Genomic DNA, 27,085 nt, shown 5'->3' with positions numbered 1-27,085 from the left:
TAGTATGAGATTTAAGATTTATTTGATAACTTGCTATGCATTGGTTATGTGATGTCACTGTGTTAATCTTCTCATTGTAAACCTGATCTTAAACTTGTATATTATATCAAAGTTTATGAGAATCAGTCAAATCAAATGGCTTACATTTTCAGAAGAGGGACTGACGGGGGATTTTACACAACGCAACACTTTCTTGACTTTTTGAAGCAGTTTAGGTCAACTTTTATCACCATTAACTAGCAATTTCATGCAGATATAATCATGGCTTAATTGCAAGATTAATTTTATTCATGACCTCAGTAAAAACAATATCGATCGCGGTAATCAAGCACATGACATTCATAGCAATGAATATATCAAGCATTAATCCAGTTACATAACTAAGCAATTTGAGGGATTTTCTTCACAAAAGCAATCCCTACGACTCCTGCAATGACACGGTCCCCAACAGTAGCTGCAGTAATTCGGGTAGCAAGGTGGGTAACAGGGTGTGGGGTAAATCAGGTAGCAAGGTGGGTAACAGGGTTTGGGGTAATTCGGGCAGCAAGGTGAGTAACAGGGTGCTGGAGGAGGAGGCTTGCAGTGTTCTGTGGTGGAGGAGGAGGCTTGCAGTGTGTTGGTGCTGGAGGAGGAGGCTTGGACTGTGTTGGTGCTGGAGGAGGAGGCTTGGACTGTGTTGGTGCTGGAGGAGGAGGCTCTTTTTGTGGCTTTGGAGGATCAGGCTTTTTAGGCTGCTTGATTTCGATACTCTTGATTACTTTACAGCCTTTGCAGCGTATCTTTTGCATGAGTCTTTCAGGACAGCAGCTCACCACTTTTATTGTCACTGTGTTTTGCTTCTCGTCGTAAACTTGGTCTCGTATCTCTACCCATTCCCACCTCCCAAAAGTTCAGAATCAAGCGTATAATACTATGAAGAAGGAAACAGAAGGAGAGAAACTTACCGGGAAATTTGCAAAGAACTTTCTTCACTTTTTTGTAACACTTAGAACACTGTAGGTCAACTTTCAGCACCATTTCCTTAAGCTACAAAAATTACAGATATGAAGAACAATTAAGATTGTTGATATCTCAGAAAAATAAGAATTTAAGAATACAAACCTCTGCCATCTGTGTGAGTGCTGAGATCTGAACCTCCGAGCTCAAATAAATAAGAGCTATGGATGAAATGGTGGGGGAGAGAATTGAGGAATCTTATCTGCTAGGTGATTGATATTGATTGGACTGACGTTGAACAATAATCAAACTACATATTTTAGGTGAGGATTGTGCAGATTATAGGTAGAGAAAAGTCTTAGTCTTGAGCACATGTTATCCGTACAATTGATATGTGTTGACGGCCTTTAGTGTTACAGTGGTAATATTGCATAAAATGAATAAATAAATGAAATATAATCTCTGTAAGTCAGAAAAAAAGAATGCTAAGGAAAAGATACTCTGTAAACCTGAAGGCAATGAGAGATGTTAGTATTGATAAGAATTGAATCATAAATCGAACACAGTACTATATGAGAGGATAGGCTTAGAAATTGACACATTACATAATTAAAAAAAATCATAGTCTACTCCCTGTAAAGTTAGAGAGAAAGTGCCAAATCGAAAGACAATCTGTAAATCTGAAAGGCAATCAAAAAGGTTAGAATCGGTAAGAAGAGTAACAGAAAAAGTCAAACACAATACTGTAATAGAAGACTGGCTTAGCAATTGATAGATAAATATTCAGAGTATGATGATAAAGGAAACACATGCAAAAATCAGTAAGAAATCACAAACAGAGAAGTATTTGCAAAATGAGAAGTATTTGCACATGGAAACCAGTGTGACTCAATCAATCCATTTTGTAGTATTTTTTATTCTTCTAGTTTTTCTTATTTTTTAAATTTAAAATCCGATAATTAATTTACATAAGCTTGACCTCATTTCTAAAGTTGGATTCTAGTTTGAGAGTTATTCCAATTTAAAAGAGTTTGTTTGAGATTGACAAATTGAGATTTGAATTTGATTAAAAAAAGTATTTAATTTTAAATTTGATTCGAATAGACTCAAATCTTACTATTTGAATCAATTTGTTTATTAAAATGAGTTCAATTTTTGACTTGAACTCGACTAGTTCAATCTAACTTAAATTTGAGTTTAAGCAACTCAGAATCTAGCCATTATTCTTATTTTAAAAGCATATAAAATTATAGTAATATTATATGTATATACTTTGAATACACAAAATAATTACACGAATACTGTATGATCATATAATTGGGTATTATTTTATCATCAATTTAGAATCTTTTGATCACTTGATTACATATAATCTATGTACTTATTTATCTATTAAAAAATGTATATATATAATTTTATTGATAAAATAAATATGGGATTAAAATGAAAATTATTTCTAGGCATGTAGTTGGTAATTCTCGCTTACCGGGTGGTACAGCTGCATCTTCCGCCTCAGACTCACTGGAGAGAGGCTGAGGTTCAATCTGGGAATGATCAAGTGAATGTGGTGACCGTGAGCCGCTACTCCACTAGAATTCGATAGCCCGTGGGGATCAGCATCTGACGGTCCTGGTGCTCCAACACTCTGCTGCTGTGCCATTTGCGTTTGTTTCTTGAATTGGTGCTTGTGATTTAGTCACTGCGAATAATAATATAATACATTATGAACAAAGGAGCAAATTATAAACTCTTACTCTTTAAAAATATTCTTAAATTCACCCTTAACTTTCACAAGGCTTAGAGTTGATATAAATTGTTTACCCTTATGGTGGCACTAAGTTGTCTATTTAACCAGCCTACCTAGAATGCACATATCCACAATAAAAAATGTGAAAAAAGAAAGTTTAATGTACGAGAAAATTTTCAACCTTTTTATTAACTCACAAAAAAGAATACAAAGCTTACTGTAGGAAAGTGTTTACACTTAATTTTTCGCTATTTTCCTATATTTCACAACTTCTATTTATAGGAAAATATAAATAGTGGATATCTTCCACTTCTATGTATCATCTAATAGCACTATTAAATTATGACTTAAGTGTGTTGCATGAAAAATTATCATCTGTCCCTCTAAGTCTAATCAACCACATTTTTCCTACCCACCACCAATATTTGGTATTTAGATTACGTGTGATTATGTAATTTAATAATTTTAAATTAAAAAATAAATAATATTTAATTATATAATAATTTATAATTTAGAGTATTAAATTGGAGTGGGTGAACTTTAATAAAGAAAAATAGAACCTTACTAGTCCAACCAGCACCGACCTTAATTTAAAGCTGACTCATGCTCATCCATCTTATCAATTAACAACTCCACCTATTCTGTTATTCAATACGTAATTTAACAAATTATTAATAATATTTTGAGTATATGGTTAATTTATTATTATGTATTTAAAAATTAATTTATATTTAATTTAAAATAATTTAAATATATAATAATATATTATTTATATATTTAAATTATATACATAGATTATCGAGTTGGGAAACAGGCTGAGGAACATAAACCATGGTTTCAGTTGTTGAAAGTCAGGAAAGATTTAAGATTGCAAGAAGAAGAGAAGAATGTGAGAAAGAAAGAGAAAGTTGTTAATTTTGTTTATAAGAATATTTTAATCAAATCTAAGTCATAAAAATCCACTTTGGGATGTTTGATTGTTTCAAGTGTGGTTTACAACTCATGCCTTTAAAAAAGAAAAAATGAATATTAGAGGTCCCACCTTTAACCATTAATATATTTACACTTTTTATTTTAATTATCAAATATTTTCCGTACAAAACTCAATTAATATGTTTTTTTTTTTAACAGATGGGCCATTATTTGATGTGGCTTTCTCTACCAATCAAACTTAGTCTTTCAATTAGTATGTTAATTTGCGTATGAATTTGGAAAGATACAGGATGATTCGATCCAGTGGTGATCAGCAGAAGCCATATTCATATCTACTAATATCATTCACATGCAAGAACCCTTCATTAATGATAACTTTCAATCAGTAAAATTTAGGTTCAGGAAGTTGATGGGTTTTGTTCCCGGTAGAAGAGACGACAACTAAGAAATCGGAACGCTGTACCGTAAAATCGAAAAGAGGTCATTCCCATTAATCTCTCTCAGTTATCAGTTTTTTGTCAGTCAATCAATCAGCTAAATATCAGTTAATTTCATATTAGAAAACGAAATACCAGGCAATATATCGGAAACGGCGAAATGGATTAGTGTTAATGGTGTAGGACAATAGGTAAGAGAGGAGCAATGTCGGTGAGGTAGACGGCAGAAACGTCATTTCACTTACATGCGCATATATAGTTTGGTGTCTCTGTGAATGGATGATTCATCGATTCATCGATGCACTGATTCACCAATTCAATTAATTAGGGGCCATGTCTGCTCTTCCTTCTCCAATAATAATCTAAGACTGTAGGTAAGAGTGGAGCAATGTCGGTGGGGTAGAGGGCAGAAACATCATTTCACTTACACATGCATGTATAGTTTGGTGTGTTCGTAAATTGATGATTCATCGATTCAATTAATTAGGGGTCTTGGATGTTTTTCCTTCTCCAATAATAATCTAAAATAGCCAAAAGCTACTGAAGCTTTTTCTGCCTTGGGCTTAAAGTTTTGGATGTATCTTTCATAGAAATTATTTCAATTATATATTTCATGCTTTAAACGCCTGTTGTGTCAAGATTTTTCTAAAAGAGAAAATATTTTTAAAAAATTCAATATCGAACTGTTTTACACAAACATCAATATAGTTTGATACTAATATGATATAGTCTAGTCAAAAGATTATAGGAAAGATTGTGATTATCATAAAAACTATAATAAATCAACAAAAAAATTTTTTACTTTTAAATTCAAGAGCTAATATTTTAGTTAGGTCTTTTTCACGATTTAAAATTGTAATAGGATGAGAACGTGAGATATAAAACTTGTTAATTTTGTTTATAAGAGTGCTCAAAATAAAAGAATATTTTATATCATATTGTTTTCAAGTATTCTTTTGATTTTTATATTAATTTTTTTTTCAGTTGAAAGTTCAAATCTCGTTAAAAAGTTTATTTAGGTTTCAATAAAATTTTTTTTCAGTTGAAAGTTCAAAATATTAAAAAATTTTGAATGAATAATATATACTTAAAAAACAAAAGAAAAATAAAAATTTTTAAATCAATAAATATCGTTTTCATAAAAACAATTCGAAACTAAGATACATAATAGAGAAGTTATAAAATAGTTGATGTTATTTTTTCTAATCTATTGAATCATGATTCACTTGAAAAATAGAGGTTATAACATTAACTAGGTTACGATATTAACTTTTGAACATATCATGTCATAATATTAATTGGGTTACAATGTTAACTCTTGAACGTATCATTTATTCACCTAATTTGTTTTTATTATTAGAGTTAATTTAATTTATCTAAATTATAAAATCAATTTTTGTGCTCAAATAATAAAAATTATGTGTACTTATCAACGATTTACATATAAATGATGATTTATTATTATATAACTGAATGATTTTGAATTAAAGATAAAATAGCATACAGTTATATAATAACAAATCATCTTCAATACCCTTATTGGTACTTCTTTTGAATACATACTTAAAATCACTTTAATTTGATCAAACTAAATTGATATTTTTATTTTAATAATATGAAACCATTAGATCAATTGAATTTACAAATTGACTCTATTTAAGTAATTTAAATTCAAATTAAATAAATCAAATTTGGCAAAATAATTAAATTTATTTTTATGAATAATTCAAATTTAAATTAATTTAAATAAGGTCTAAAATTAAAGTAATTTTAAGACAAAGTTAGCTATGCTTATCTATCACGAGATTATCTTTTTCCAAGCAAATAAATTTGACTATTGCCAGGCGCAGAAGAATAATGGACATGGGGGCCATGAGCCACTGTAGCTGGGCACAGGATCATGACCCTTCCCCCAATTTTGTCATCGATAAGGCCACCATTAAAACTTATCCCAAGTTGTTTTATTCAGAAAAGCAAGACTTTAAAAAAAGAATTCAACTACGGCGTGCTACTCGATATAATTTTAGCTTCTTATGGGGGTACAAATAATTATATTAGCACATAAAGAGTATAATTTCAAGACGCGATGTGGAAATATTATTAAAATTTAAAAAATTATAAATAAAATATTTTCAATTCATAGTGAAAACAAAGGGTTAATTATAATTTTCTTAAAAACAATGAATTAATAAATTTTACTGATTGGTCACTTTAATAATTGATATAAAAAATGAGAAAATATAAAAGTAGAAAACTTGACTACATCAGATGGGGCACATTTTTCATAACTTTGCTTGGAAAAAGATAATCCTATGATAGTACAATTGATTTAGATAAGCATAGGTAACTTCATCTTAAAATTAATTTAATTTTAAATTTTATTCAAATTAATTTAAATTTGAATTATTTATAAAAATAAATTTAGTTATTTTGTCAAATTTGATCTATTTAATTTGAATTTAAATTACTTAAATAGAATTAATTTGTAAACTCAGTTGATTTAATAGTTTCATACTATTAAAATAAAAATAACAATTTAATTTGATCAAATTAAAGTGATCGTAAGTATGTATCCAAAAGAAGGGTATTGATGGTGATTTGTCATTATATCCCATTACACATTCTTATATCAATTATTGTACTCTTTTATGTGTTGATATAATTATTAGAAAATTCTTTATATTGGGATGTCCCACCCATTCCTTTTACATAACCATAACCACTAATATATTTATATTTTTTATTTTAATAATTAAATCATTTACTAATCTTCACGAGTTAACTATACATATTGTCACAAGGTTAACTTTTTCCAGACAAAGTTATGGAAAATGCGCCTCATGTGATGTTGTCAAGTCCTCATTTCTTTTCTTTTATTTCTTATATCAATTATTGAATTGACCGACAAATAAAATTTACTATTTCACTGTCAGGAAAACTATAATTAATTATTATGATTTAAAAATATTCAATTTTTAATTTTTAATAATATTTCAACAACATGGCTTGAAATTATATTCTTTTCTAGAATTTATTTCTTCAACATACATTCAGAATAAAACAAATAGATATATATATAGTTTTGTTTTTTATATTAAAAATTTTTTAAGATGAAAGTATGAATTTTTTTTAACTATTTAGTTTATTAAAAAATTTGTTTAGGTTTCAATAAAATAATATTCTCATTAACAAATTTTGAAAGAATAACATACACTTGGAAAATAAAAGAAAAATAAAGATTTTTACATCAATAAATATCATTTTGATAAAAATAATTTGAAACTAAGATACGTAATAGAGAAGTTATAAGCAAGTTGATGTTTTTTTTTTCTAATCTATCGAATCATGATTCACTCGAAATATAGAGCTCATAACATTAACTGGGTTATGATGTTAACTCTTAAATATATCATTTGTTCATCTAATTTTTTTTTTTGTTATTAGAATTAATTTAATTTATCTAAATTATAAAATCATTTTTTTTGCTCAAACAATAAAAACTGTGTACTTGTCATCAATTTACATATCAATGATGATGTATTATTATATAATCAGATAATTTTAAATTAAAGATAAAATAACATATAATCACATAATGACAAATCATCATCAATATCCTTATTGGTACTTCTTTTGAATGTATACTTAAAATCACTTATTTTGATCAAACTAAATTGATATTTTTATTTTAATAGTATGAAACTAATAAATCAATTGAATTTACAAATTGATTCTATTTAAGTAATTTAAATTCAAATTAAATAAGTCAAATTTGATAAAATAATTAAACTTATTTTTATAAATAATTCAAATTTAAATTAATTTGAATATAATCTAAAATTAAATTAATTTTAAGATGAAGTTATCTTTGCTTACCTAAATTACTTGTATTGTCACAAGATTATCTTTTTCCAAGCAAAGTTATGAAAAACATGCCCCATCTAATGTAGTCAAACCCTCCACTTTTGTATTTTCTTATTTTTTATATTAATTATTAAAGTGATTAGTTGGTAAAATTTACTAATCTATTATTTTCAAGAAAATTATAATTAAGCCTTTGTTTTCACTATGAATTGAAAATATTTTATTTATAATTTTTTAAATTTTAATAATATTTTCACAATGTATCTAGAAATTATACTCTTTATGTATTGATATAGTTATTTGTATCCAATAAGAAGTTAAAATTATATCAAATCGCATATCACAGTTGAATCCTCCTTTTAAAGTTTTGTTCCAAAATAAGATAATTCGGGGTAATTTTTAATGGTGACCTCATCGATGACAACATTGGGAGGAAGGTCATGATGCTGCCCCGCTGAAGTGGTACCTGGCCCCCATGTCCATTATTCTGCTGTGTCTAACAAAATTTAATTATTGAAGTGACCGGAAAGTCAAGAAGAAAAATGAATACAAAATTGTTATTTCCTTAGCTCCCACAGGCAAGAAATGTTACGGGAAATGTGCCCCTGTTATATGGTCAAAACTCAAGTCTTTCACTTTTGCATTTTGTCTATTTTTCTCCCCATTATTATATCAATTATTGTACTCTTTTATGTGTTGATGTAATTATTAGGAAACTTTTTGTATTGGGATGTCCCACCTATTCCCTCAACACAACCCTTAACCACTAATATATTTATATTTTTTATTTTAATAATTAAATCATTTACTATTTTCTCTTGTTGCCTTCTTCTTCATACTAACACGGGTTAATTGGACGTATTATCACGGGGTTAATTTTTTTTAAACAAAGTTATGAAAAATGCATCTCATGTGATGTTGTCAAGTCCTCATTTCTTTTGTTCTATTTCTTATATTAATTATTGAATTGACCCGTCAATAAAATTTATTATTTTATTGTTTTTGAAAAAATTATAATTAATCATTATGATTTAAAAATATTTAATTTTTAATTTTTAATAATAGTTCGACAACATGGCTTAAAATTATATTCTTTTCTAAAATTTATTTCTTCAAAATACATTTAGAATAAAACAAAAAAAATATTTTTTGTTTTGTTTTTTATATTAAAAAATTTTTTAAGATGAAAGTTTTATTTTTTAAACCATTTAGTCTGTTGAAAAGTTTATCTGGTTCCAATAAAACATCATTCTCAATAAGAAAAAATTGAATTAACCAAATACATTTAAAAAATACAGGAAAAATAAAAGTTTTATATCAATAAATATTATTTTGATAAAAATAATTCTAAACTAAGATATGTAATAAAAAAATTATAAGAGAGTTTATATTATCTTTTATAATCTATCGAATCATGATTCACTTGAAATATAAAAGTTGTAACATTATCTAGATTATGATGTTAACTCTTGAACATATAATTTACTCGCATTTGCTTTTGTTATTAGAGTTAATTTAACTCATCTAAATTATAAAATCAAATTTTTTTAGCTCAAACAATAAAAACCATGTATACTTATCACCGATTTATATATAAATGATAATATATTATTATATGATTGAATGATTTTAAATTAAAAAGTAAATAATATAAAATCATATAATAACAAATTATTATTAGTACTTCTTATAAATGCACACTTAACATTACTTTAATTTAATCAAACTAAATTAATATTGTTCTTTTGATAGTATAAAATCATTAAATCAATTGAATTTACGATAATTGTATAAGAGCTTTTAGATAAGGTTAGATTTGATTTGAGCAATTTGAACTCAAATTTAAGCTCAAATCAAATGAATTGAGTTCAAGCAAAATGATTAAACCCATTTTCATAAACAATTTGAGTTTAAATTGACTCAAATAGCATCCAAAGTTAAATTAATTTTAAATCAAATTCGAACCTTTACTTATCAATATTGACTTAATTTTCAAGTTGACTCATTTGGAATGGTGGTAAAGACGGGGTTTGATTATGTCTTTGAAAGCAAAGCCAAGTTCAAATACTATTGTTATGAAAAATCTTTACCTGCCTTGTGATCCCTTCATGGGAAGCCGCATGAAGAAGTTTGAACATCCTAATTTTAATTCTTTCAACCCCAATTATGTAAGTATAATTGGTTCAATGTCTTTAGCTCTCTAATCATGTCAAGTAGATTACATTGTGATGTTTATGTTATGCAGAAACCTAGGGAATTCATAATGAAAGCAAATAAACCATAGATAATGTTAAAAAAAAACAACACAAAGAATTTATGTGTGAACCTAAGAAAAATCAAGAATACTTTGAAGTTTAATTACAAGGAAAATGCAAAAGATTAATAGCACTTTTGAATATCAAGTATCGAAATGGTAAAACCTTAACCATTTAATTAAGTCTCTCTCTTAAAGTCTAGAATATGCGAAAAGTACAAATTTTTACTTATTTCCTAAAAAGGAATGTTTTTATTTTGCCCTCGGGGGTGAGAGTTTCAAGCCTTTGATAATTGCCAATTTAAACAAGTTGAAAATGGTTCATTCTTTAAAAAAGGATTTATTCTCCTCAGTTTCTTTATTTTTTGGTATCTTACATCGATCGAAGAATGAAAGAGAGAATCCTAGATAGTTACATGTTATTGGATTCAATTGACGCGCCAAGAGAATTAGAAGTAACAAACAACTATTAAATTTTATTACTTAGCATACCTCAAGGGATATAGTATCCCATGATAATTATAAGAAAGACAACTATTTTGGGTTATCAAGAATATTGATCTGAATCTCTTCCTGTCTTGTATACATTGTACCCTTTAAATATATACAACAATAAACTATACATAGAAAGTAAAATAGAAAAATTAGGAAAATTACATGATTGTAGGGATTATTGATATGCTATAATTTGTGCAAAGATCAGGGCTGTATTATAGCCTAAATAAGTTGTAATACAGTTGTAGTACAGCTTACACCTCCCCTCAAATTGATGCTAGGTGTCAACAAGCATCAATTTGTCAACCAGATACTTGTGTCGAGAAGATGTCATAGATTTGGTCAGCAAATCTGCAATTTGATCATGAGAAGGCACGTGATGAAGTTGTAGAGTTTGGTCTTGCACAAGTTCACGGATGTAATGGCAATCAACCTCAATATGTTTCGTATGTTCATGGTGAACAGGATTAGTGGCTATGCGAATAACACTGATGTTATCAGCATAAAGAGAAGTCGGTTGATTAGATGAAACACCAAAATCCAAAAGAAGTCGACGAAGCCAAACAATTTCTGAACTAACTGATGACATGGAGCGATATTCAGCTTCAGTGGAAGATTTAGCAACCCGATCTTGCTTTTTGCACTTCCACGAAATAGGTGTTGACCCCAAGAAGACACACCAACCGGTAGTAGAACGGCGTGTATCAAGACACCCAGCATAATCAGCATCAGCAAATGCCACTAGTTCAAGAGAAGAAGTGGAAGGAAAAAATAGACTGCGTCCCAAAGTATCTTTAAGGTACCGAATGATTCGATGAAGGGCTGAGAGATGTAACTTACGAGGTTCAGAAACAAACTGACTCACCACTTGGACAACATATGAGATGTCGGGTCGAGTGATTGTAAGATATATGAGGCTGCCAACAAGACGTCTGTATAAAGTAGGATTAGGCAATGGTGGACCAGCATCCTTGGTTAATTTCAAATTGAATTCCATTGGGGTAGCACAAGATTGGTTATCAGGAAGATTGGCCAATTTGATTAAATCTGTAGTATACTTTTGTTGACTGAGAGATACCCCATTTTCTGATTGAGAGACTTCCAAACCCAAAAAATAAGTCAATTTCCCAAGATCTTTCATATGGAAGGAGGATTGAAGAAAATGTTTGAGCTTGTTGATACCTTTCTGATCATCACCTGTAATAACCATATCATCAACATATACTAGTAATGCAATGATACCATTAGAGGAATGAGAAATGAATAATGAGTGATCATTAGAGCTTTGTTGAAAGTCAGCTTGTTTAATTGTAGATGAAAATTTCTCAAACCATGCACGAGGGGCTTGTTTGAGTCCATAAAGAGACTTGCGAAGTTTACACACCAAATTTGGATTAGAGAGTGGGTATCCTGGTAGAGGCTTCATGTACACAGTTTCGTGTAAATCGCCATGCAAGAAAGCATTTTTGACATCCATCTGATGCAAAGGCCATCTTTTGGCAAATGCAATAGCTAAAAGAGTTCTAACTGTGGTCATCTTTGCAACTGGAGAAAACGTCTCTTCATAATCAATACAGTACTCCTGTGTGTAGCCTTGAGCTACTAATCTGGCTTTATACCTGTCAAGAGAACCATCAGGTTTGATTTTAACAATATAGATCCATTTACTACCAATTAAAGAGACATCAGGTGGTGCGGGAACTAAGTCCCAAGTATGGTTTGTCTCAAGAGCTAAAAGTTCGTCTTCCATGGCACTCTTCTAACATGCATTATCTGCTGCTTGCTTATAGGTAGATGGTATGGAAATGGATTCAAGAGTACTAAGATAAGCAATAGAAGGACCATACTGTTCCGGAGAGTAACCATACCGGTCTGCAGGTTGTCCAAAATTAGAACGGGTTGAGCGACGTGGTTGGTTGGAGGAATGAGATGGTGTGGCTGATGATTGCAAAGATTGTAGACCTTCGGAATTGTGATCAGGTTGAGGCACTTGCGATATATTCACTGATGAACCTGAAAAATTAGTTTCTAAACCATTCGTAGAATTATTATCAAGAAATGAAGGCAGAAAAGAAATGGCGTTATCAGGAGATAAGGGAGGAGTCACAATAGAAGAGGAAAAATAATACAAATTCTCAAAAAAATTGACATGGCGAGAAATGCGCATTCTTTTTGCTTGAAAATCATAACAAAGATATCCTTTATGTTTGTCACTATAACCAAGAAATACACATTTTGCTGCTTTAGGAGATAATTTTGTGTGTTCATTTGGAGGTAGGAGGACAAAACAAACACAACCAAAGACTCTAAGATAAGAGTACCTAGGGGGTTTCTTAAACAGATAAAACCAAGGTGTGTTATGTTCAAGCACAGGGGTAGGTTGTTGATTGATAAGAAAAACAACGGTATGAATAGCTTCTACCCAAAAACTATGTGGAACATGTGATTCAAGAAGGAGAGTACGAGCAATTTCAACGACATGACGATTTTTCCTTTCGACAACACCATTCTGTTCTGGGGTATGGGGACACGAGAATTGATGCAAAATTCCTTTTTCTTGAAAAAAATTGGTAAGTTGAGAAGAGCAAAATTCTCCGCCAAAATCAGAGCGGAAAATCTTAATGGTTTTGCCAAATTGTGTCTCAACCATATTGATAAAGGCTTTTGCAATATTGGTAAAATCACATTTAGCGCACAAAAAGAATACCCAAGTAAACCGTGTGTAATGATCTATGAACAAGACAAAATATCTATATCCTAACCTAGACAAAGATGGTGACGGACCCCATAAATCAGCATGTATTAAATCGAAAGAAGCTTCTACATTAGAAGAACTAGGAGCAAAGGGTAACTTTGCAGCCTTGCCAAGAGAACAACTTTCACAATCTAATTTTAAAAAATCAAAATTAACATTTAACGAAACAGGAAGAACTTTGGACTGAAACATGTTTTTGAGTTTATTTGCATGAGGGTGTCCAAGGCGTCGATGCCAAAGGCACCACTTTTTATTAGCAATCAAAACATTATTTGGAGAAGAAACAGAACAGCAAAATGGAAGAGCAGACTGATTATCCTTATGATTGTGAGAGGTTGGATCATTCAGGTTCAAGTGAAACAATCGTCCTTGCTTATGCCCCTTCCCGATCACCTTCCCAGTTTGAAGGTCCTGTATAGAACAACCAGAAGATGAAAAATTAACTAGACAATTTTGATCAACCAATTGACCAACAGAAATTAAATTCGCAGCTAAATTTGGGACATAAAAATAGTGAGAAAGAGGAAGAGATTTGTTTAAAGAAAGTGTTCCAAGTCCTTTGATAGGTAGTTTTTCTCCATTAGCAGTAATAACAAAATTATTTGGTGGATATGGTTGAAGTTTTGAAAAATGACGTGTATGGTTGGACATGTGATTAAAGGCTGCAGAGTCAAGGAACCAAGGAGCTAATTGGTTTGTTTTACCTGATAAACCAGCAGCAGAGAAAGCAGATGTAATGGCACCTGGTAGGACAGTTTGTATGGTAGTTTGAATCATCTGTTGTATGGTCTCTTGCGTAAGATCGGAAGTTGCACTGTTTAAGCCACCAATATTTTGTTCTTGACTGAAACTAGAATCAAGAAATGCAGGTTGCTTTTGTTTATTTCGTTGCAACAGTCGACATTCAGCGATCACATGCCCCTTCTTTTTACAATAATTGCATTCATTCCTTTTCTTGCAATGGGACTGTATATGTCCAATACCATTACAAAATCGGCATTGGGTTTTACTGTAATCTCCATAAGAAAGTTTCATTTGGGGCCTACCACGAGAAGCTAAAAAAACAGCATCAACAGAATTAGTTTAGCATCCAAATCAGTCTGAGTCCATAGTCGAGTTTCCTCTCGAAAAAGTTCTCCCAAAACCGAATCAATATCAGTTAATCCTCGATTAATTATATTGGCTCTAGCATTTTCAAATTCAGGTCTGAGTTTCATAAGAAATTGAAGCACTCTACTCCTATCTCTTTCTTTCTTTAGTTCTTGAAAAGCAGAATCCTCAACAATACTTAAGGATATCATATCTAACTCAGTCCATAATCCTAGCAATTCAGAGTAAAATGTTTTTATGTCCCTATCATCTTGATTGAGTTTAGCTATCATATATTCAATTTCAAACTGTCTAGCCTGGTTTGTTTGAGAATATACTTTCTTAAGGTGAGCCCAAATCTTACTAGCAGTACTAAAAGATCTCAAACCCAAAGCAATTTCTTTCTCAACAGAATTCAAAATCCAAGTAATGATTTTAGCATTATTTGCTTTCCATTTAGCCTATTGTTTATCATCAGTTGGTTCACGCAATGACCCATCTAGAATTCCAGATAATTCTTTTCCTTCTATAAAGATTCGAAAATGAAATTCCCAAAGAGGATAATTTTTCCCATTAAACTTAACAGATATGGAGTCAAATTTTTCACAATCCATGGAGTTACAAGAGATATAGATTGCACCTGGAAATTGTTGAATGTCGAAGACAAGGTTTGTTTATACCGAACAGTAGCGCAGTACGGGCAAGGAATTGCTTGTGATAGTTGAAGCACCAAAACAAAAATAATTTTCAAAGCAGAAGAGAAATTTGAATTACCACAGCTCTGATACCATGATAATTATAAGAAAGACAACTATTTTGGGTTATCAAGAATATTGATCTGAATCTCTTCCTGTCTTGTATACATTGTACCCTTTAAATATATACAACAATAAACTATACATAGAAAGTAAAATAGAAAAATTAGGAAAATTACATGATTGTAGGGATTATTGATATGCTATAATTTGTGCAAAGATCAGGGCTGTATTATAGCCTAAATAAGTTGTAATACAGTTGTAGTACAGCTTACATCCCAATCACTCCAAGTCATGTGAACATAAGACATTTCGAGTGTTGAAAACCAAGCATCATCTTTCCAATTTATAGTATAATCCATGAAAACAAAAACAAGATGTACTCTACAACTCTAAACAATGCATAAAAAACAAACAAGACACATGTCATTCGGAGGATGAAATATGACTGAAAAACACTACACTGAAATAACATTTTAGTTAGAAATGAAAAATATAATAATCAGAAACACATAAGGATTATAGGTTAAGAGAGTTGAATCTATGTGAAAATTTGAGCAAAGAAAGAAGATCTTTTGACAAACACCAACTATAGAATAGATGGATCACTGACTATAGTTCCACCAATAGAAAATAACACCATCAATTGAACCACCAAGAGGGCTGATTTAAAGTACAAGATAACAGAAAAGAAATGAATATGATGAATTAAAAGTTGACACAAAACAAAATACATGCTTTTATAAACCAAGAGCAAACATTAAAATTCAGCAAAAGAGTTAAACAATACAAAATATTAATTCATATTAAGAATAAATGATTTCTTAATCTTTAATCTTATAAGATGCAATACCCAACCTTTGTAAGTACTGATATGTTGATTCTCCACTAGTGATAGCTCTTTTCCATTGTGGTTGAAACACACCATGAAAAGTTATTCATGATCACCATTTTTGCATTAGTGATTATTAGCTTTTTTCTTGTCACCTAAAAAGAGAAATTCATAAACCATACACTCTTATATGATTTATTCAGTCAAGCTATCTAACCTAAAAATCTAAAGCTAAACATTATGAGGACTGATATACAAAATAAACTGACATTCCCCATCACGTACACATCCAAAGCTTATTACCAAACATACAACCACAAACTATCAAGCTCTATCACTATCACCACCTAATAAACATAACCCAAGGTTCAAGCTGTCAAACTATTATTAGTGTCCATACAAAATATAACTATATACACAAGCTCTCTCACAAATTGATGTGAAATAATATGCTTCAGCTAAACAACAAAGCTTAAACAATTCGATAAGTCACTACTGCATGATTGCTCATCTGCATGAATGAACATGTTTGTACAAAAAGTCTATACATGGCATTACTGTTCACCAACCATAGTGCCAAAAAATACACAAAACATGTTCAAAGTAATTTATATAAACTAATGTGACGTGATGTGATGCGATTGGATGAAGCATAACAATGAAGTTAATACACTTTAACATGCCAATACTGCATGATCATCACATCTATTTATATATGTAATAGCATTAATCTTTATAATATCAATAACAACCTAAAACAAGAACACAAAAATGCTAAAACTCACATATGAATACATACATGTAGAAATTGCACTAGGATAAGGTTGTTTTCCATCATGAATGACCCCAAATGGATCCATGAACCACGCCTACACAAACAAATAACACAAGTACATACACACCAATGAAAAACAATGATATTTACATCAAATATTGAACACAACAACCTTTTCAAAAATTGCATCCAACAGCCCCTGAAATTTGGCTTAATACTAACTACATTCTTCAGTTAAAAACCGAAGCTTGCTTCTTAATTTTTATCAGAAACGTCTCAAAAATTATAAACGTAAAGGTTTAAGCAACCATTTTATCAAATATTTCACACAAAAAATTAAGAAAAAATTTGCATAAACTATAAGATCTATTTGTTTGGAAGGAAAATATATAAAAATTTCCCCAAGAAATTGAATTGGCAAAGTGGGTTTACCTTGAAATGGCGTGTTTCTGCAAGGTGGTGAAGCCCATCGAGGCTCTTGAAGAGGGGCATGTCAGGAGATTGAAAAGAGCTTTTTGCAATCATTTTCGTTTTAGAAAATGAAAATGTTTTGAGTGTCTTTGAAATTTCTATTTTTTTCTTCTGTTTCTGATTATTTTTTTAACTGTAGTTGGGTTTCAAACTCTGAATTGATAACACAACCTATCGACTGCAGTGCAACCTCCAGCTGCTAGAGATAGAGGGTCAAGTGTGTGAGGAGTGAAACAAAGTGGGGTTTAAAAAAATTATAACTTTGAGGTGTTTTTTAAAATAATGCCATTAGACCTAACTTTTGTTTTAATTTTCAATATTTAAACAAAACATAAATATAAACAACTAAGAAGCTTGAATGACCATCAACAATGTGCACAAATATGCAAAATTAGAAGTCAAAGACTTCTCTTCTCAAAAGATACCATGGCAAATCAACCTTCTCCCATGTTTGTGCACTTGAGTGCTTCTAACAAAACTGTAAGTCAAATCTCTTCTACCTACACTATATTTTTAAACACATAGTTCCTAAAAATGCTCTCTCAAGAACAGATTTCCATTACCACGTACCAACAGAATTTAATTTAACCAGTTAAATACTTTTCTCAAATTGATGGCTTACAGAAGTTCACCAAATTCCTATACAATTAGCTATATGTACATATGATCATGCAAATACTATCGTTTCATTTTTTATAAAAAAAATTAATCACAAATATTATCAATTTCACATCTTGGGCAAATAAAAATATAAGCACATGTCCATGCGACCTACGAAACAGCTAACAAACTCAACTACACAAGCTTTACAATATTGTAACGTTGAAACAAAATAAACAGCCAATAGAAATTACTCAATACATTTCCCAACGAAAAGAAAAAAGGAAACACTCCAAACAACCTCATTACATAGAAAACTCAAATCCATAAAGAACCAGAAAACAAGCCATCCACAGACAGAACTACATGCACACTCACTGGCTTAAAACAGCCTGACTTTCACCGAAAGATTTGCAATTCCAACTAGCAGCACTCCCTTAACCACTCTACAAATTCAATCTTCATATTGCTCATTTCTCTTCACAGAAATGGCTACAAATTCCTATAAACAGAAGTGTAACTTCCATTGAACTACTTGTTTCTAAAAGCTAATACACAAAAAAATAAGTTTTGATAATTTTTTACCTTTTAAAATAATCTCTTTCTTCTTCTTAGCTTATATTGAAGAAAATAGCCACACATTTAACGTATCTTCAACATGTAACAGCTCCAAATACTTTAATAAAAAATCTACACCCACCAACATAAAAATATAAAATTTCACTACATAGCAAAAACCCCACAACACAACCTTCACAAACCATCCAAATCCACATAAAACTCACATTCATAAATCAAAACACATCGGAACATAAAAAACCCAGGTGCTAAAAAAAGACTCTTTAACAACACTGAGACTGACTGTGACAAGTGACTCAGTGAGAGAGTACCAACCGATGCCGTATGGGCCCTTCCCGATGCGCAGAATAGGTGGCTTATACTTCGCCGTCACTTCAAATATGTTCCCAAGTATGTTGTACTGAATAAATCATCCCCCATGGCTCAACGTAGCAGGAATGTTCTCGATCCCCGCCGCCTGAGCAGCCGCCGGTGGCTGCTGAGGGTCCGATGGCGCCTCTGTCATCGCCGTGTCTGCCTGCTGGGTCGCAGCACCTCCTCCTCCCTCCATTTTGCTGTTGCTATTGTTTTTTCTTTTTATTTTCGTTTACGTGAATTTTGTGTTTTTCGGGTAAGCAGAGATCCATGGACTATGGCAACAAGTAGGAGTCGATTGAAATTAAACTTGAATAAGTGTAAACTCTAAGTTTAATTCGAATTCAAAATGATTTCTTTAAAGGGCCATTTGATTATAGAGATTTAAAGATTACTTTGATAATATATTTTTTATTATTTATATTATTTTGTTTGATTTATTAGTAATATAAATAGAAATCCGATTACTATATTCACCTTAGTTATTAAAAAATTATCAAATAATATTGATTTTATTATAATTATATTATTATTTATTAATTTTTTGAGATAAAAATAAATTTATTTTTAATTAATATGATAAATAATATAAAAATATTTAAAAACAATGGGAAATTAATTAAAATAGGCAACCGGTTTTACGAGTAAACATTTTTAGGCAACAATTCTTACTTTTTACCTTTTTAAGCAAATTATATTTTTTATTCCAAAAATACCTCTCTTTTAATTTCTCAGCGTTTACCGTAGCTTTTCGCTGATTAATTGCTTACATTTCAGACGATATACATTAAGATAAAGTTTCCTGTAATGAATAAAATCTAATTTTATAAAATGAAAATGGTGCCTTGTCTCAAAAATGGTGCATTTTTTTCAAAATGGTGTGGGTGCGTGAAGGGGTGCGGGAATTTGGAAAAGGGTGTGGGTACGTTAATTTGGAAAGGGTGCGTGAAAATATAAAGACAGTGCGTGAATTATAAAAAGAGTGCGGAAGATAACAAAGGGGTGCGGGAGATCTTTATAATATATATTATATTAATAATATAATATATTATATATATTATAATATATATTATATTAATAATATAATATATAATATATTTTATATTATATATATAATATATATTATTTTTACGCACCCCTTCACAATTTCACGCACCTCTTTACATTTTTCCACACCTCTTCACAGTTTCACGCACCCCTTTACATTTTTACGCACTCTTTTATATTTTTCTGCACCCCTTCACATTTTCAAGCACTAGCACCCATTTTCGCACCCTTTTCCAAATTCTCGCACCCCTTCCTACGCCCTTTCCAAATTCATGCACCCGCTCGGATTTTCCCGCATCATTTTGAGCAAAACGCACCGTTTTTTCAGAAAACACAACGTTTTTAGAAAAATGTATCATTTTCAATATATCCATCATTTTATAATGGTATAAAAGTATATAAGCATCAATTATTTTATAAAAAATAATCTATCTTTCATCTGTAGATTTTATCCATTACAGAAAACTTAATCTTAATGAGTATTGTCTGAAATATATGCAATTGATTTGAAATATAAACAATTAATCAGTGAAAAGCTGCGGTAAACACTGAGAAATTAAAAGAGGGGTATGTTTGGAATGAAAAATATAATTTGTTTAAAAAAGTAAAAAGTAAGAATTGTTGTCGAAAAAAGTTTACGTGCAAAACCAACTATCTATTTTAATTAATTTCCCAAAAATAATTATTCAAAAATATTTAAATTAACTATGGCTACAAGTAGGAGTTGATTGAAATTAAACTTAAATAAGTGTCAACTCTAAGCTTAATTCGAATTCAGAATGATTACTTTAAAGGGTTGTTTGGTTATGGAGATTTAAAAATTACTTTGGTAATATATTTTTTATTATTTATATTATCTTGTTTGATTCATTAGTAATATAGATGGTAATTTGATTACTACCTTCACCTTAATTATTAAAAAATTAATAAAGTAATATTGATTACATTATAATTATATTATTATGTATTAATTTTTTGAAACAAAAATAAATTTATTTTTAATTAATATCATAAATAATATAAAAATATTTAAAAATAATTATTCATAAATATTTAAATAAAATAATTTACTAATATTATTTTATTATCTTTAACTAAATACAATAATTATTTATACTTATTCATTTTTATTAAATTTTATCAAATATAGTAATATTTTATACTCAGTGATATTTTAAGTAATCTATTTTTAAGGTAATCTTTCTATGTTGATAATAAAATATTACCCAAACTAAATATTTTTTAAAACTCAACTTATTTGAATATCACCGAATGAAGATACAAAAAGTTGGGTTAATACTCATTCAATTTAAAGGTGATTTCTTATTTAGAAATTTTAAACAAAATTATATTGAGATAAGGTTTGGACTGAAATCAGCTTTTTCAACAACTCCATCTACAGAAGGTTTAGCTTATTGTTAACTCTTATTTTTATTGTAAAATTATTCTATCAATATTTGTATTTTTTTCATTATTCAAAAATTTTAGAATAAAATTATTTACATGCCCTCTATATCTTGCCATTAATATAGAATCCATAATTTTCCCTTTCCCACCAAATTTTCTCTAAGCAAGTTAAATGTAATTGTAACTATACAAGTAAATTTTAAAATTAATGTATACCAAAAGGGGTTTAGAAAATTTTCCTGTAGATAGCATAAAATCACCTCATCAAACTTAAAGCTACATTCATAATTATAGCATAAGAGTGCAATTATATATATAAACATTTTTTACTAATTTATTTATATAAATTAATCTAGTAACGTATGTTTAAGTAATGCGATTATTTACTTTTTTTTTCTTACTTTAAAATTATTTAATCATATGTTATAACATTAATTTGTACGGATAAATTGTGTAGATCAATAATAGAGTTACAAAGTATCTAAACATATTATGTTGAACCAATTATAAAAAGAACAATGTTTAGTACCTAATAATAATGTATCAATATGTGATTAAGTGTTATTTTATTTTTAATTCAAAATTATTAAATTAATATAATGACACATCACCTTTTGTACCCAATTTGGTTCTCATTTTAAGTCCCCATAATTTTATTGCTCTAGAAATTGGAAGGGAAGCCTATGTACAAGGGTATTATAGTCATTACACTAAAGTTGAATAGAATATTTAAAAATAGTATAGTCAATTTGATTGCCCCCCATAATTATATACAATAACTTATTAATAACGCCTGTTAATTACCTATAAAATATAATTAAACAAAAAGTGTGACTATAGATCATCAAAACGAAGGAGAAAATAGAGAAAACAAATGACCTAAAGTCAGTAGTTTAAGTTGTACTTGTTATTGTTGGTTATGTTATCAACTCTGTTTAGGCTATCAAAAGTAGTTGAAACACTTAAATCTATGACAAAACGAGCAAAATAATTCAAATAAAAAATATTTAACTTAAGTTTAATTTGAATTTATAATTCAAATTAGTAACTCGAATTCGTAATTAGGATTCATCCATAAAACGATAATAATGAATAAAATAATATTGTTTCTAAATGAGTAATGAACTCGAACTATAAATGCAAATTTGAGCCACCTATTCAATTAATAAATTCAAAAAGAACTGCATCATTACTTGAATCAATAAAACATTTTCTCTAGCAATACATGAATGATTTATAAGGAAAGCCTCAAGCATAGTTGGGGTTACCTACACAAATTATTTAAAATTATTTGGGTTTATTGCACATTTTTTTATATTTTCAAAATTGGGAATATTTTGTTGTTTGAAGTTATTTTTAGAGCCTCAAGATCATTCAAATATCCTGTATTTTTTTTTTTAAAGATAATTAATGAGCACAAAATTGTAAATCCAACAATATAAGGGATTAAAATTTAATATATATGGTTTTATACTATGGCAAATTCATCCTTACTTTTAATTATAGGCCCATGGATTAGGATGGGCTCGAATATTAAACAGTAAAAACAGAAAAGAGGTTGAACTCCAACCTAAACTCTATCACATAATATTAATTAACCTATATTATATTAGAATAATTAATATTTTAATACTAATGAATCAATCTCTAAAGTTAAGAAAATCCTATATAGTTATTTAAAAATCAACCTCAAACTTAACTTGAAATTGTCCAATGAAATTCTTATATAAAAATTAAAATTAAAAAAATTGAGAGTGTTTGTTTGCTAAATTGAATCAACAAAGTGGTTTGAAAAGGTTTTTCCAACGCTAGCGAATTTTCTCTTGCAATTGTCTCTCTATTAAAAAGTTATTATCAACCATGTGTCATATAATCTATCTATAAGAGGTTCGGAGAGGTTCAACAAAAATATACTCTATATATGTAGAGAGAGAGAGAGAGAGAGTATATTTAGTGAGAATATTTTCACCTAGTTTACGGGCTTGTTGAGTTATGCTCTCTAAACACATCATGCATGTTTCATCTACTTCAAAGAAATTTTTCAAATTTCTTATGATAGAGAGATTATTAGGGCCTATGCTTACAATTCTTACAAGATCAAACACCAAATGCAAAACAATCAAGAGAAGGAAGGATTACTTGGGACAACAAACAAACGTGACAGCAAAGGAGTGGAGTGCAGCAAATGTCAATTTCACAGCAGCGAGGACCCCCAAATTTGCAGATGGAACGTGGCAATCTATGAGAAGACTTGACTATAATAAGGATAAAAGGAGAAGGGAAGGATCCAAAAAGAATTCAGAGAATAAAACTATTGAGAAGGAAGAAGGGGGAGAGTTCCAGTCTCTTGAAAGCTAGAGGATTAGTCTACTTGTTTAAGTATTTGGTGTTTCTTGAATCTATGTTAATTCCAATGTATCAATTGAACTTTTATTGTAATTCTGGAAAATCTTTTCAATACAAGTATCAATTTACAAGTATTCTTATGATATTTGAGTACATTTATCAGTCAATACAACAGTAGCTAAAATACATCAATTCCAGATTTCTTGTTCCAGTACTAGTCCAGTAACAGGAGTGCAGCTGTAAGGAAGAGCCAACCCAGCAGCACATCTTCAGCATCTATTTCATCCCCAAACACATTAAAATCTCAAACAAACATTATGATACCACTAATGCAGCAGCAGTGAAGAGCAGGTTCAAGGCAAAACTCCAGGTCTGTAACCCTCTGCCACTGCATTTGTGACATGGTGACATGATGAAGCCCCAAGTCTGTGAAGCAATGATCTAATGGTTTGTGGCATTAACTGTTTTTAGATTTTCTACAAGTAACTAGCTGTTTCGTGTTAGTGAACTTAAATTTTCTGACTGTGTGTCTAGATCCTCTGCAAAAAGAAGGAAATACAATATGAAATTGACGGAGCTGAAAAAACAAGCAAAAACGTTGATACAACAAATAGAGTTACAATTTTATGAATAAGAAAATAGTGGGTGAGTCAAGTCTTTTAGTCTCATCCAGTTTATTCAAAAAAATTCTTGCCATGTATCCTGTTGAAGTTACTTGGACTTCCCTTTTGTTTCTTTCTCCAAACAATTAATTAACAAAGGACAAATATCAATATTTGAGTTGAAACTAAACAACCAACCATAAAAAATGAAACTTTGAGAACATTTTGATTAAGAAATTAGTTAACGTTGTGAGACTGTTCAGTTGATCTGGTAAGGACTTAAGATTATCATATCCAACAAGCCTTGTCTAGCAAAATATACAAGCAGAGCACTTCTTAATCTCCACAAGCTTAAGAGATGAGATTTTAGAGTTTTTTTTTTTTTTTGGGTTTCTTTTATCCTATTGAAAAGATATAAGCATTGTCATTATCACAAAGATCTTAATATTTATAAGAATTTTTATCCATTTGAAAATGTTTTACCACTGTCAGAACTGATCACATACTGTTTCAATAGATTTCCTTTGCCTGCATTGCTGCCCTACTAGCTTCACATTCCTCTTATCATCATAATAAGTTTACAATGCCATGGTGACACGATGAGGCCCAAGTTTGTGAAACAATGATTTAATGGTTTATTCTTCAAAACTCCTCATTGTTTCTCCATTTCTCTAGCCGTGTTGCTAATAGTGTACTTAACTTTTAAACCCTGCAACCAAATCACCTACAAAACTAAGAAAAATAGAGCATGAAATTAACACAGTTATAGAAATACATGAAACATTTGATATAAGAGTACAATTGTGACTTACAAATTTCTAAAGCGATGAAATTTTTTTTTAATCTCATCCATTTGCTTAAGGGGATCTCTTGTATTGTTTTCCCTATTCAATATTTCAACAAGTTGTTGAGTAACAAATGACAAATATCAATATTTGTGTTGTCAGTAGGCAAACCAACAAAAAATCATCAGACTTTAAGTGCAATACTAGTAAGAACTCACTTAAGGGAAGTGAGATCATTTAGTTCAACTGGTAAGGACTGAAACTTATCAAATCTAGCAAGCCTTTTCTAGCAAATTATATAAGCAAAGCACCTTTTGATCTCCAAAGTTTGTGAGATGTGATTTTAGAGAAATTTACTCTCTCAATTTATGAAGAAAAGATATGAAATTGTCATTATTTCAAAGATCTCACAAATGTACAAGAATTTGTTAACAAAGTTGAAACATGTCTTACAACCATAGAAACTGATTGCTCACAAGCTACTGCATAAATGTTATAACTTGAACTTCTGATTTGTGTCTTTCATCCAAGGTGACACATAACTCCCCTAAAGTTATGTGGATTTTATCGCGAAACTCTTTTAGGATTCACCTTGAATATTAAAACATTCAAATTAAAGAGACATGCTTTTCTGGAATAAAAGTGCAATGATGGTGGGAAAATGTAAGAATAAGACTACGTAAAAGTAAGAGGATCAAGAAAGAATATCTCACGTGCTTCGATAGATGAACATTGACTGGTTGTACTGCTTTAGCAAGATATATAGAGGTTCATCACTTAGTTTTTCTCACCATTTGGTGGACTCCATATGCAAATCCAAGACTAGGATACATAATATGCAATTAGATGTGTCAAGCAGAAATGACTTTTAATCTTGTTTAAAGTTTAAATATGCTTACATGAAGTTGGAGAAGGAAAACTCTAAGCCCCCCAACGATTTGCAATGTTCATTTAAGCGTATGGATCCTGCATAGTGTTGTTTGCATAGAGAAAGTAATTCCTTAAATAAGCTATAAAGAGGAAACCATAGATTAATAATGATGCATTCCACAATATGTCTTTTCCCAAAACAAAAACAATAAGATAACAATTAAAAAAAAAAAAACCATGCACACAAGCAGAAAAATGCAGCTTGATTAACTGTTGCTCAGCTAGAAGATACAATCTCTGTATTGTAATTTCAGCAAGGTTTCCAAAGCTCCAAACCTGAAGCCAGGAACTAGGTTCTAACAGTTGCTTATGTTAAGTAGGAGACGGTGACACCCGAAGAAAAATGAATCAGAAGGAAAAATTTAATGCCTATGCAATGTAGAACCCAGATTTTCGGTTATATGCGTATGCAATCAGAAGGAAAAATTTAGCAAGGATCTCGAGCTTATGTTTTTATCAAAAATTGCAGGTGTTGCTTACTTTTGATGACCTTGGAAGCACAGAGGAACTACTTTAAATTTGAAAGTACTCTGTTACTCTACTTCTGAAACTACAGCAATATTTCACTTGCTTCTTGCTGGGAAAAAATGACAAAATACTAAATTAAATTGCACACAGTAAAAATTAAATTCAACCAGAAATGAGATTAACATGAAGCATAGAAGTGCCCTAAAAACCTCTACTCTGAGAATCTTGTTGACAATTCAGAATTTTGTTCTAGGCAACCGATCTAATAACTAAAAGTAAAATAAAATTTATGAATTTTAAACTTGAGGCAACAGAGGAGTTTTTTTGAGAACAATAACAAGTAGAAATAAAAATCATAGAATGATTCTGATGTTAGAAGTTTTGACAAACCTGAAACCAAATGACATCAATTTTTAAATTTATTCAATTTGAGAAAGAAGATAACTCAACAGTTGCCCCTACATGTTCCAGCCCTGAATTGTGGAAGCAATAATGTCATCTAATCAATTATTTAATAACCTTGTCAGAAATTGAAAAATGAAACAAGAGCATGAAGAATTAGTTGTATTAAGAATTGCAGAAACTAGAATCTGTCCAGGTTCAACGTTAGATTTCATTTTGAAA

The 27,085-nt window shown here is 30.1% G+C and overlaps 1 protein-coding gene across 1 annotated transcript; it reads right to left on the bottom strand.

Moving 5' to 3' along the window:
• Positions 1-262: 262 nt before the first annotated feature.
• On the bottom strand, positions 263-1,330 carry LOC123219892 (protein PYRICULARIA ORYZAE RESISTANCE 21-like). The gene is made up of 3 exons (XM_044641847.1): positions 1,102-1,330; positions 945-1,026; positions 263-865 (listed from the first exon to the last, which is right to left on the bottom strand). The coding sequence occupies exons 1-3, from the start codon at positions 1,108-1,110 to the stop codon at positions 501-503; spliced, it is 456 nt and encodes a 151-aa protein (XP_044497782.1). The 5' UTR covers positions 1,111-1,330; the 3' UTR covers positions 263-500.
• Between the last annotated feature and the right edge of the window lie 25,755 nt (positions 1,331-27,085).

Source organism: Mangifera indica, chromosome 7 (assembly GCF_011075055.1).
Source record: "Mangifera indica cultivar Alphonso chromosome 7, CATAS_Mindica_2.1, whole genome shotgun sequence".
NCBI classification, from domain to species: domain Eukaryota; kingdom Viridiplantae; phylum Streptophyta; class Magnoliopsida; order Sapindales; family Anacardiaceae; genus Mangifera; species Mangifera indica.
This window is presented reverse-complemented; position numbering and strand designations above follow the sequence as displayed.